The sequence below is a fragment of the Mustela nivalis genome (genome assembly GCF_964662115.1).
Source record: "Mustela nivalis genome assembly, chromosome: 7".
NCBI classification, from domain to species: Eukaryota; Metazoa; Chordata; class Mammalia; order Carnivora; family Mustelidae; genus Mustela; species Mustela nivalis.
In genome coordinates, this window is record NC_139026.1 from 67,196,400 (window position 1) to 67,210,481 (window position 14,082).

Sequence of the window (14,082 nt, forward strand, 5' to 3'; positions counted from 1 at the left end):
TTCATGAATGAGTGAATTTAAAAATCTCTTACTAGTAACCCAGTTGAAATCCAGCTTTCCATGGTTGGTTTCTTCTTCAGACCCCACGGCTTGCAGTGCCAGCTGGAGCTTCTTTCGATGAAGTGAACGCTTAATCCCAAGTTCCTGAAATAATAAGCAGAAACACTGGTTTGACCATTCTGTCACTATGGGCTAGATGCCACTGGCAAAAGATGCCAGCTCCCCCCAAACGAAGCCAGGGTTAAAGACCCGACAATCCTGTTCAGTCAGCATGCCAAGTCAAGTTGGTGAAATGTTGCTGAACAAAAGGCCCCTAGAAAGCCAAGACCACAGCAACTAGTTTAGTGGGATGTTCCATTCCCTAGTAGGCTCCTTCCTCAGAAAGACTGGAATTCTACTCTTTCTGTACAAAAGGTTAAACAATTAGGAAATATGTTAAATAATTTGACGTAAGATGTAGGGCTCTTTCCTTTTCCTTTTTGCAAAGTAAAGTTGAATTGCATACATTACACTGAGAAGTTGGGCCAATGCTAAATCCTCACAAAGATTCTGAGAAATATGAGCTTAAGGTTTATTATTATGTCTATACAATTATTTCTCATTAAAATAGCCAGTGGCTTACATGTTTCATAAGGAATCATTAAGATCAGGTCCTTCTTGTTAAATCCATGCGATTAAATTAAAAAAAAAAAGTGTGAAGCAGAAAACACAGTTTTTCAAGAGTACTGACTGGCTCCCCCCACTCCCCTTTCTGGAGTATAAAACAATTCTACAATCATATTCTCTTTCTCAGTAGCCATTGTCTAAACAAAACAGAGAAGCAGTCACCTTCTCCAGATCTTGCTGAGAAGCCTGCAGAAGTGTTTGGCCAGATGCAATCCAGTGCTTGCCTGAATTCACGTAGGACCCCAAGCCCTGCTCCACAAGCCAATCGCAAACCTGCTCCTTGGTCCATTTGGCAAATGGCATATCCAAGTCGCTATAAGAAAACGAACAACTGTGTGAAGAACAATTCCAAGCCAGCCCGGTGGCTTCTCAAGGTTGACCAACTTATACTGAATGAATGTAGAAATTCCCTAGTAATGCCCTATTTGACCATGAAAAGCTTACTTTTCAGTCCATGTTTAGGGGAGGTGGTACTGGCATTGAAAGTTACCTCAAAAGGACCACAGCTTTCATTTTCAAATGAAACCACAAAAGATTCAATATGATTGAGCAAGAAACAGATTTGTGGAAGAAAAACAAGTTGAACCAACAAGTCAAGTCACTGTACTAGTTTCAGTCAACGTGGTTTGAAGACTAAATTTCTAAACAGAAAACACTAGGTTAGATGGAAAGAAATCAAGTCTAACTTGAACTGTAGCAGAATTATGGTTTCTCTCCAAATGGTTATCAGTGAGAAGAGCGCAACATGCCATCACTGAGTACAGGGAACCATAATCACAGTAATTTCTGGGTCAAATTTTCTACTTTGACATGTAAATCGTGTTCCTCTTTGGGGGGAAAAAATGTAGATAAACAAAAATTTTCTTTATTTTTTTTAAAACAGCACAAGGAGATCCTCTACTGTGTATAAAGAGAACACATGGCAAATGAGACCTTCATGTGTTTGGAGAAAGCCAGGGTTTCCTCCTTGATAAAACCTGTGCCCAGTCTTCTGCGAGGGTAGGAGAGACCATGTTCCAAAGACTAAGTATAATGGTTTGTGCTAGATGTTTGCCAACCCCATCCTTCTCATGCTCAGTAGGTCAGTACAGTAATTTCAAAACAGCCCTCAATTGTGGTAAGGGTGTAGGAAAAGTTCCTAGAGTCTTAACAGATAAAGCATTACATAGTCCTGATAAATTCAGGATTATTTAGTCCTGATTAAATTCCGTTAGAATTTGTGTCTTAATGAATTTATGTAGGTGCATTCACAGAATCCATTAGTCATTAACGTTCACTGAACAGTTACTATTTACCAGATACTCAACGCATATTAACTCCTTTAATCTTCATAATTAGACTAATTCATACCAGGGGACATGGAGGCGTAGAGTATGGATGTAGTTGCTCAAAGGTCACCCAGGTTACAGGAAGCAGCCAAGCCAGCAATCAGATCCAAGCAGTCTGTCTCTACAACCTACTCTTAACTGCTATGTTAGCCCATCTCTCTAGAGCTATGCTTTAGAGTACTTGGAGTAACTATTTTCTCAGTCAGATTGAAGTCAAAGAATCATTCTTACACAGATGTGGCTGACACTTTAGCTTTGGTTCCTCCCCTGGCTCACGCAGCCCTCATCTTCTGCATGATTTTCACCAACCACTGCCAACCCGCACTGCTCTAAAGATGACGGACCCCTCTGCCAGGCAACGGGGTAAGCAAGGGATTCTACTGCTCAGCCCAGGGACACTACTAACATTGCAAGTGCTCATAGCCTGGACATGTGGGTAGAGATGTCAAAGTCCATTCGTTCAGTTTTTCTCACCTGTTAGATTGTCCCAAATCTCGAGACCAACCCAGTTGTGGCCCTGCAGTTGCCCTTGTCCCTCCTCTTTTAAATTCAGGCTCAGACAGGTCATCTGGGTTGAATGTAGTTGACTGACTTCTCCTAAGTCTGAATAGAAGAAACAACATCACATTGCCTTGTAGAGACCTGAGGAGACCTTAGGACTTTAAAGTTAATGAGAACATTGCTTATGTATGGTCAGAAAAGATGTCTGGATTTACACTTTAACTGAGACCCAGTGAGTCAGTGCATCCCAGATCACAATCTTCCTTCCATCAAAGGAACAGCAAAGCCTTACAACTGCATACTTGTTTCTAGGCAATCTTCCATTTATTCCTACATTTGAGCAACACACAACACAAAGCCCCCTCCGGTTGTCTGCTGTGTTACTTACTTTCCAAAGAGTTTCGTGATACCTCTGGATTTCTTTTTGGAATCCGGCGATGGTGGAGATATCTGCGAATTTTTCGGCTGGGAAGATCTACCAGCCAGATCTAGGTGCTCAGCTGTCTCCTTCTCTGTTTCAGCTATTCCAAGAACAGAATACATACTTGGTGAGTTTTAAAGTACGGAATGAACATGACTAGATGCTACCCTTCTTAACTTTAGCAACTCTTCACAAATTCTTCTTCTGTTGGTCTGTAAAGAGCACCCTACAAATATTACAGATGGAACACAAATTTATGTTCTGCTTTACCGTCTGCTGTGTATCAGTGAATGATGTGTATAATATCGCATATGATATTGTGCCTAAATACATTAACTCACAAATTACCACCTCTTTGAAGTTCAAAGGTGGGATAGGATTGCCACATTCTTTAAGTGATCTGAGATCACTTAAATTAATCTCGATTTTTCTGCAGCACTTGGTACTGCTGACATTCTTCCCACATTCTCCAAAAACATCATCTCCTTCATCTTGTTAGGACAATCTCCCAGATCTGTCATCTGATCGTTTCTTCTCTGTTATAGGACCTGTTTTCTCCTCTTCTTCCACTCCGAGATTCTGTTCTAGGCTCCTGCCAGCAGGATCTCTGAACAAGTTCACCCACTCCGTGCCTGGCACAAAATGATGGCTTCCCTCATTCATAAGCAGCCAGTATCACAATCTCTGGTCCTAATCTCTCTCCCCAGACTCAGGATCTGAACGTTTATGGATATTCCCAATGTGCTGTGCCAGGAACATCTTAGACTCAACAAATCCATCCAATTCTCAGAAGAATTCTCTTAGATTTTCTTATTTAATATTCCCTTGATACTAATTAATATTCTTCCTGTTACTCCCATTCACACTCTTTGGCATTTTCTTTTCACTCCCTCCTCTCCTTTGGCATTTACATCAGATCCTAGTCACCAAGCCCTGGCGGTCTTTTTTCAAGAGAGTTATTCCTATTTATAACTTGCTATGTCCTACTGAGAAAAGACTGTACTGGATATGCACACATTTTTCTTTTGATATAAAATCAGTGTCTGTTGATTCTGCCTTGAAAGAGTAACATCCAAATTTGCTACGCCCAGTTCTCCCAGCATTCTCTATTTCTTAATTCTTTTACCTGCCCCTTAAGACATGATCCCCCACTAACAAACACAAGCAGTACTGTTTCCTCAGTGTGAGACGACACTTTTACGGGAAAGAAAAAGTTGTACAAAAATCACAGAAATGGTGTTTCAGCAAGATACAAAAGTTGCAGAGGTTGACTTTTCTACGAAGCACAGCTGTGATTATAGGTTATAATAAGCAGCACTGGGCTCTTAGCATTAACAATGTATTTCTTCTAAGAAAGATGCAAAAACATTTGAAAATGTTGTCTGGATTTTATTTATCCCATGTGTATTCTAGAAATGTAAGACTGCAAAGGGAGAAAAGTAACCTGTGCTGACCCACATGAGTTGGTGTATGGGTATCTCAGGGAAAATCCAAAGGAACCTTTCCATCCAAACCCCAAAGCCATCATGGGTACGGGTATACCAGAAAATGTTGCCTAACTCACCCTCATTCTAAAAGCATCCTGTTTTCATTTTTTTGTTTTGAGGATGTTTCCTCCCTCCCATGCCCCACACTTTTAAAAAGGAAAACGGAGTTTCCCCTCTCCTAAAATCACTCTAGGGGAGGCTCCTTAAATATCCCAGAAATCTTCCTCCAGTGTCACTAAATGCCACTTCCATCTTCAAAGCAATAAATGTCAGAAGAACATTCCCTTAAGAAAAGTCAGTCTAAAGCAATCATTTGCAATGTCTTCTACAGACTTCTCGATTTGGCTGAAAACATTGCTCTCTGGGGATAATGGAGACATGGAGAAGGAACTGTCAGGACCTGGGAGTTAGTGTGAGACAGGATGCACCGGAAGGGTGAGAAAGCTGGAAGGTACGAGGCAGGAGAGTCCTGCCCTGGACTCTGAGGGTGCCGTGCGCTTCTGGGTCCTCCCAGAGCTCCTGGCAAGGTGTCATTAGCAGGGGTTAAAACAGCACGTAGGCTGGGAAGCAAAGACTCTCCAGAAAGTTCACTTTAGCAGCAGTTGGAAGGAACTCTCTGGAGTCGAGGACAACATTTTCTGATCGCTGCCAGCTTGCTTTCTAGAGATCGCAGATACCAAGAGCAAGGATTAGTCAGCCTGGAGGACAGCACTGGCGAAGGCTGGCATGCAGGGGTACGATACCTAGGGTGGGTGCACTGGCACTTCGTTTACGATCTTCAGATATCCCAACAATGCACACAATCACACGCAGCCCAATGGAGAGAACACAGGAGAATGACAAAATGAAACACAGCTCAAAGTCCTACTCACAAAATACACACGGGGGAGGAAAGGCAAGCACTGCGCTGTGCTTCCAACATCGCAGACTCCATTAGCAGGAACAATATGGGGTTAATTGGTCCACTTTCGAAACAGATGAGAAGCTGTTTACAATGAACTCAGAGAGTGTCAAGGGTTTTGGTCTTTCCTCTACACTTATACTCCAACAAGGAGAGCAGGGTGATGGCCTGCACAGAGCTATCTTTACCACCGAATTAAACCCAAGGGGTCAGTTTCTTGCATTCACCTTCATTTCTGAGAACGAGAAACGCACAGATCAATGAACCAGGGAAGGGAGGGGATTGACCCTGTCCTCGTCCTGAGTGAATTAAAGCAAAAGCACGCTGGCCATACGTACCCAAGTTTGGTGCACTTGCTGTCCTCTTGTTACTTTTTATTTTAAAAAAGCCACGCCCAAAGAATGATCTGGCTTTCCGAGTGCCAAAGGGGTTGTCGTCCACGGAAGCATCACGCCCCGGAGCTTTCGGAGGGAGGCCCCTGAATGGGCTGCTTTCTACAGGAGCTTTATCCTAAAAGACAAGTAATAATAAATGGAACACAGCGTGGCTGTGCACAATTAGGAGTACACGCTGGGCACAACACCTGATCTGTTACACATGTGATTTTATTTAAAAGAATCACAGAACTGATAAGTTGATTATGAACACCAAGCACCATATTACAATTTAGAAAGTCAGTTCTGAAAGCTACTTAGGAAGCAAGAGCAGCAACAAAAACATGTTCATCACTGACCTATAACCGGCATGCTTCAGATGTGAAGTATTTAGGACATAGAAATTCTCAAGCTTTATTTTATTTGCCTCATTCCCCCAATGACATGGAAATAAGGTACTGCATAACCAGAATACCAGCAGGCTTCCTATTTTTCGAATGGTTATGACATGACTAGGCTACAATGCAGTTCACAGTCTTTGTACCGTAACTGCATCAGAAGCCCAGCGTAATATAATCACTGTGCAAAGTAGGCGTTATCTCTAAGCTTCTACACCAGCAGCAGAAAGAGATTCTACTCCAGTTATTTAAATATTCTACTCAAGGAATTACTAGTCAAATGAGGACACAACCAGTGACTGTTAAACATTTTGTTTTTGAGAGGGTGTTCTGAGACATATTCATTACCTTGCCTGCAAGTTACCCGACACAGATCACCAATTTTCAAACACTATGACATGCTTGATACACTTAACACCAAAACTAAACTTGTTATAATTAAATTTTTCTTCATCGATTCAGAAGATTCTTTGGCTGTCTCTAATAGGTCAAGGTCTTTATCGCGAAACTTAACTGTAATTAAGTTATACTTCTAAGTACTGTTGATTTTTTAGCTTTCTTGTTATTTGAATTAGCAGTTCCAGTAACATGATCTATTATATTGTTTTAGTAGGATCCAAAGATGCTTTGATTTGCATGCCGTCATTCCTCTAACATCTCCTGCCCTCTGTTTTTGTTTTTGCAGAGGTAGAGAAAGGGGAGAGGGGACACAAGCTTTGAAGGTGGTTATTTTATCCTCTGAATTTATTGCTCATCGTAACTACAAGTTTATAGATGCCACAGTTTAGTGCAACTATTACCTATGTCTCACCACAGATGTCAAAATCATTTAATCATTTATTGAATTGGCAAGACAAAAAAGGACAAAGGATGCCTGTAATTACAGCTGTGTGCACAGTCCATGCCTTATCAGGGACACCTACATTACAACTCAAGGCATTCAGAGCCAGCAGTCAAGGGAGTGCATCTGGAAGTGGCCTACCAGAAGGTAGCCTTTACAGAGTTAATGGTTGAAAATTGGAGGAAGAACGAGAGCCCTTGTTGATGAGGTCTTTAAAAAAAAAAAAGACAAAAAAACAGAACACCAAAATGTTTGCTGTATACACAGTGGCTATATTAAATAAACAGCTGTTCTCGGGCGGGTGACCTAAGGATGTTTTGTGAGGTCTTAGGAAGCCCAAATATGATAATTAAGAATATCACTAGCCTGATTGAGAGTTGGGGGTTTTGTCTGTTTTTTGTACCTCCCCAACAGTTTATTGAGGTGAAACATAAAAAGTAACTGAACAATTAGGGGACATTAAGTACACTCACGGTGTTATATAACTGCCACCTCCACCTAGCTCCCAAACATTTCCATCATTTTGAATAAAACCCCTCACCCTGGAAGCAGTTTCTCTCCGTTCCTCCCTCTCCATCTCTGGCAACCGCCAAACTGGGTTCTGTCTCTATGGATTTATCTACTCTACATACTTCACATAAATGGAATCGTGGACTATCTGATCTTTCGTATCTGGTTTCTTTCATATAACATGTTTTGGAGGTTCTGAGTTTGGGTTTTTTGGAGACAGTTAAGCAATCCCATGTATCAGACATCACAAACATTTTTCCATTGTAATCTGGACATAGGAATGGCTTCATATATTCACAAACTGTTACACACAATTCTAGAAATTAAAATAAACTTTTATCTACTTCTAAGCTATACAATCTCAGTTCCATTTATTTCCAATAATGGCTAATTAGTCTTCAGTTGTGATTATATACACTAGTTTCAACTGTTCATATTCACCCTTCTTAATATTTACCATTAACTGTGGTATCTAATAAATCTGCATTAGAGAAACCTCAAACTCTTCTTGAGAGTTTTCTTTGGAAAATGGGAAAATGTGAGGATCCCTAAATATTTGCGTCTCAGGGTAACAGACAGAGAAACAACACAGAACCAACCCCATCTGATGACTCTTTCTTCAGATTGCCCAGGCTGCTGGACTTTTGCAGACTTGAAGTTCTAAAAATAACAATAATAGTAATTAGGATTAATAATAAGTGGCTCTGGTGCCACTGTTTCTTAGGAGAATATCTTGGAAAGAAACTAAAACTGTGTGTGGGTTGAATCCTGGTCATAAAAGAAAATCCGGATTCAGGCAGTCACTTATGTGCTTTACTAAATTATAACATTGAGTTCTTTTAAAAGCAGAGGTGGTTAACTGTCCTGCCAATAACTCTAAATGTCCCACACATGTTAGAATAGCTGGAAAAACACTTAGGACTCTCCTTGTGATGTCAACATTTGAAAATAAAACAGCATTTTTCCATGGACCAGTGGTGTATCCTTTTATGTATACATTTAGACCAGGAACTTTTTTATTTTTTATTTTTATTTAAATTTTAGTTAATATACCAGGGAACTTCTAAAACACTCACATACTATTTATATATAATCCTTGTAATTAAAATAAAGGACAGAAGTGTTACTTTTCAATTCACAAAGGAATCCATTTTCTGAATCTGGCCAAGTAGTTCATTTTACAGTTCTGATCGAGGCATACAAGAAAAATCCCTCTGGCTGCCCATAATAATTTGTTTGCTATCCTTGCAAAGGTGAAGTGACACTGTAAACATCCAGAGATTTTTTTCCCTTTCACATAACTAGCATTCAAGTGTACAGGGCTGTCTTTTCAAAAATGGAAGTCAGGAATAGGTGACCAGTTTAGAGAGAGAAAAAAGCTCTAAGAAGCAGAGTAACACACATACACAAACTTTTAAAAGGCAATTCTCATGTACTCATGTGTACATAAGTTACTAGACTTGTCCAGTATCAAATAAAGTAAAAGAAATTGGTGAGAAAAGAGAAGATCTCATCTTTGAATACTGCTCTGGTAAGAGATTTTCCTAATTCAGACTTGAACTTGGATAAACATAGATAATGGACCGGTTTACTACATGGAGAATGCAAAAAACTACTGCAGCCTTTCCAGCCATTACATCATTCTCTGTGACTCTTTTCTGCTAGGGTCAAAATGCAAGCCAGTGCAAACCTGAAATTCAAAGCACTGCACTTCACATGAAAACTGATGAAGGAAGGCTAAAGCCGTGCAAACACTTGGCACGAGATAATGGATAACAGTCCATGAGCAAGTATCTCTTTGTTAACTCACAACCTCCCCTTTCCCTGACATCCAACCACCACACCTGCATTAATGTATTCAGGCCTCAGTCATCCGCTTCTCACAGTGGTCACTGTGAGTTTGTCAGAAGCTTCCTCTCTCCCAGGTATCAATGACATTTTCCACATTCAAGAACATGACTTACGAAAGACTATCGCACGGCTGGGTTTCAACAGAAGCACCAAGGATTATTTTTCCATCACTAAAAGAAGAAAGAAAAGAAAAGGAAAAAAAAAAATGGAATGTGTGTGCTTCACAAGTAAAAGACCATATATATTCTAAGTAAGCAGAACTGTCAAAAAAACAAAAAATTGTGCTGGGGAAGCGATTTCTCTTTTAAAACAGTCATGTGTGTTTTGTTTTGTTTTGTTTTTAAACACAGGCTCCATGCCCAGCATGGGGCTTGAACCCACAACCCTGAGATTAAGACCTGAGCTGAGATTGAGTCAGCTGCTGAATTTACTGAGGATTCCCAGCTGCCCCTCTCTTTTAAAATTTTCTACTATATTTTCTTTTGTTAAAAAAATATTTTACTTATTTATCTGACAGAGAAATCACAAGTAGGCAGAGAGAGAAGAGGAAGCAGGCTCCCTGCCGAGCAGAGAGCCCTATGTGGGGCTCGATCCCAGGACCCTGGGATCATGACCTGAGCCAAAGGCAGAGGCTTAACCCACTGAGCCATCCAGGTGCCCCTAAAATATTCTATTATATTTTCTTTTATTTGGTCTCATTATAAGGTTAAGTAATTGAGAACATGCTCCCTCAAAATTCTACTTGTTAATGGAGAAACTACTGTATCCCTGTCCCAAATCCTTCTTCCGAACAGCCTGGGCCACATGACCATTGCTATGGGGCTTGGGACCCACTGGCGGCTCCCCATGACTTAGGACATAAAACTTGAGTCCCCTAAAATCTCTCTCTAACCTGAACACCACACCTCCCTGGACTCCTGCCCTAGGACTTCTTGCTTCACACCCTTTATTTCAATAATCCAGAACTGACTGTAGTGATTGATTTACACTGGTCCCCTGGCACATGCCTTACAGTTTCTTGCCTCTCACAGTAACACCTGTGTCTGTAAATAAATTGCAATGCACTCTTGTGTTTGCTTGAGCTACTCTGCTGAACATTTATATTGCAATGTTGGGTCATAAATGACATACCTTTCTTCGAATGAAGTCTCTGGTTGAGGAGGCAATTTTGCGCTTTCAGACGTTTCCAGGCCCTTAGATGTTGGCAGTAATGAAGGGATTGAAACTTGCAAGATGCTGGTGTGGAACTGTAATGTAATTAGAGAAAGTAAAAAATCCAATAAATAAGACAGAAGTCACAGAGATAAAATAAAAATAACGGAGACAATTACATGGTCCATCAAAAAAATTTCATACACCTATGTTTAAAAACACTATTCTTCTATTTATAAAATGGTCTCTGGATATAAACATCAATGACTGTTAAAGTCAGAGAAAACATTCTGGAGGAAGGTCATTTTTTTTTTTAAAGGTTTTATTTATTTATTTGACAGAGAGAGAGTGATCACAAGTAGGCAGAGAGGCAGGCAGAGAGAGGGGGGAAGCAGGTCCCCGCTTAGCAGAGATCCCGATGTAGGGCTCGATCCCAGGACCCTGAGATCATGACCTGAGCTGAAGGCAGAGGCTTAACCCACTGAGCCACCCAGGTGCCCCAAGGAAGGTCATTTTTGAACTTGGTTCTGAATAAAACATAATACCATCAAGTAAGTCAATAGTTGATCCTGACAACTTTAAGCCCTAGTAAAAACTTTGGTTCTAACCTTATGCAAGTCACTTAACTGGGCACCAGTTTTCTCCTCTGTAACATGAGAATGGCAATGCCTACCTGACAGGGTTGTCATGATTTGAGATGAGATTTGGGTAAAGTGCCTTGTAAACACACCTGTTTTCACTTTATTTTCTATCACTAGTCTAATATAGAATGTTGTTCAAACCAGATTTTTTTTTTTTTAAGATTTTATTTATTTGACAGAGAGAGACATGGTGAGAGGGAACACAAGGAGGAGGAGTGGGAGAGGGAGAAGCAGGCTTCCCACTTCCCTGAGCAGGGAGCCTGATGAGGGGCTCCATCCCAGAACCCTGGGATCACGACCTGAGCAGAAGGCAGACACTTAACGACTGAGCCACCTAGGCACCCCCCAAACCAGTTCTTTGTGGATACCACTTAAAACACTTGGCTTAATAATACTACAGCAGCAACAACAAAAATGCCTAAAAACACCTTCCTAAACAAATGCTTTGTGTACGCTAAGGATGGAATCTATGGAACAAATTTTATACTCTGGGGTTAAATAATTTTCGATGACTGTAGAGCAGTATGGTGTAAGAGCCCATCATAAACTACAATACATGAATCACTTAAAAAATATTGTGATAAAAAAAATAAAATTTTCCTCAGTGAATTCAGTCTGCCAGTCAACCAACCAATCAGTGACCGTCCCTCCTTCTGAAGTCAGCCAGGAAGGTAGGGATTTACAACCTGGAACACACTTCTAGATGCCAATCAATCAATGACAGTCTCACCTCTGTAACCACACATCCACAGCGGATGTCAACTCTCTCTAGCCTCTGAGAGTCCCTCAATCCCTGAGCTCCAAGCAACCCCACATGCCCCACATATGATCAAAGAGACTGTCCCTGACCAACAAAGTTCACCGAGGTAACTAAATAAGCAATACATTTAGCTCTGTGGTTTTTTGTTCCAGTTACTGAGCGGTGGTCTCATTCCTTGACACTAAGAGGTTATAACATGTGAAGTCTGTTGAAATAATCTGATTGGGCCCAAGACGGAGTGGTTCGTGTTAAGCTCCATGTCAGTAAACCCAAGCTTAGCTAAGTTTCCGTGCTCGGCACTCCCAGAAAAGGCAGACCTAGGTCAACCAATCGGCACTTGCCTGCCCTTAGTAAGTTACCTGACCCACCCCGCCCCGAGACTTCTCTTTGCTGCACATTAAGGAAAGTAACCCTACTTAACCAACCAGCAAATGACCAGCCTGATCCTCTGCTCCTGCTTCCTTCGGCCTAAAAAAGCCCTTCATTTTGTACAGATCCGTAGAGTTCCTTTCCATCTGCTAAAACGGACATTGCCTGATTCATAAATTGCTGAATAAAGCCAGTAAGATGTTGCAAATTTACTCCTTTGAAGTTTGTTCTTTAACAACAAGTCTGATCTTGTTGCTTCGCGATTTTTTTTTTTTTTTTTGCAATCTTTATGATTAGTTCTGGGCAATTTACAGAGCCATCATCCCTGTGTTAAAAATTTTCTCAGCTGAATTCTTTTTTAAAGATTTTATTTATTTGACACAGAGAGATCACAAGTAGGCAGAGAGAGAGAGGAGGAAGCAGGCTCCCTGCTGAGCAGAGAGCCCAATGTGGGACTTGATTGATCCCAGGACCCTGAGATCATAAACTGAGCCGAAGGCAGAGGCTTAACCTACTGAGCCACCCAGGCGCCCCTGAATTTTGTTCTTTAAGAAGTCCTATTGCTGTAAAATAGGAGATTACTTCACTCTCTTTTTTCTTTTTTTTTTTTTTAATTTGAATCTTTATGATTACTTCTGGGCGAATTATTGAGCCATCATCCCTTGTGTTGTCAAGTTCACAGTAGCTCCCCGGGTTCCTAACATGGGGAAGGAAATGGCCCACTAACAAACTGATCCATTTCCTTGATTTCGTTTTGAACTTAGGACTTTAACTCCCAACTCCAATCTCCCTTTTAGCTCTTCTTTAACAATATGGCTGAACACACTCAATCCTCATCAAATCATTCTGGTTCCAAACAAAAAGTCTCATTAAAGTACAATTCACATAGGAAAGACTTTTTTTAAAGAGACTATCTGGGCAAATCTTACATGTAACATCTGCCATTCTGTAAATAGGCAGCAAGCATACTCATTGACTGTCAAATGTTATTTTTCCCTTCAGTAGAAATATAATTAGCAATTAGGGGATTTTCCCCCTCTAACATATTTTTTATTTCCCCCTCTAAAATATTTTTTATTCCTTAACTAATCCTTTGCCTCTTTTTTCCAATTTTATTGGGATATCACTGACATGCAGTACCGTATAAATTAAAAAGAAAAAAGAAAAGGAAAGGAAAAAAAAACACATTTTTTTCCTTGCAATGAGAACTTTTCGGATCTACAGTCTTAGCAACCTTCCAGCATACCAGACAGCAGTGTTAACTATAGTCATCACGTTGTACCTTATACCCCCAGCACACTTGTCTTATAACTGGAAGTCCGTACCTTTTGATCACCACCTTCCAATTTCCCCTACCCAGTAATCCTTATGACTGACATCTTTTAGCCCTCTCCTATAGTGAAGAGAGAAATGTTTCCTCCTTGAATTCATTTTCATGCAATTCAAATTTCATTTTCTCATTAGGTAATCAGCAGGAATAGATAGGAAAAGAAAAGATGCCACTTGGTTTTTTTCTCACTGAATACAGTAAAATGTTAAAGGAAAGACGACCAAAGGGGGAATTGGAAAACATAAGGTAGTCAAGACTATTTAGTTAAAAAACAAAAACAACAATAACAAAAACAATTTTTCCCATTCCCAGTTTCTCTAGACAGTACACTGCACTAAAATTAAAAGTTCTAGGGCAAAGACGGAGGTGCTGTCAGGAAGCCACGGGTGTGCCTAGGTTAAGACCTCAGGAAGACTTAAGGTACAGCTGTCTCATTGAAACCTTCAAAAAGTTCGACAACTCTAAAAACAGAGGGATATTCCATAGCAGCCATACAGAAAACTTAAGATAGAGAAAGTCTTATGGTGAAGATAATTGTGGATATCCTTTACC

General features: G+C 40.5%; 1 protein-coding gene across 1 annotated transcript in view; it reads right to left on the reverse strand.

Moving 5' to 3' along the window:
- LOC309870266 (liprin-beta-1-like) overlaps window positions 1-14,082 on the reverse strand; it is a gene marked incomplete at its 3' end in the record, with an annotated part of 138,739 nt that overhangs the window by 4,154 nt on the left and 120,503 nt on the right. The window contains exons 14-22 of the mRNA XM_082742447.1: window positions 10,410-10,525; window positions 9,392-9,448; window positions 8,018-8,087; window positions 5,643-5,814; window positions 5,147-5,179; window positions 2,884-3,016; window positions 2,469-2,597; window positions 829-979; window positions 33-144 (exon numbers count right to left, since the gene is read on the reverse strand). Coding sequence (XP_082598573.1) covers window positions 33-144; window positions 829-979; window positions 2,469-2,597; window positions 2,884-3,016; window positions 5,147-5,179; window positions 5,643-5,814; window positions 8,018-8,087; window positions 9,392-9,448; window positions 10,410-10,525 — 973 coding nt within the window. The remainder of the gene's footprint in view (window positions 1-32; window positions 145-828; window positions 980-2,468; window positions 2,598-2,883; window positions 3,017-5,146; window positions 5,180-5,642; window positions 5,815-8,017; window positions 8,088-9,391; window positions 9,449-10,409; window positions 10,526-14,082) is intronic.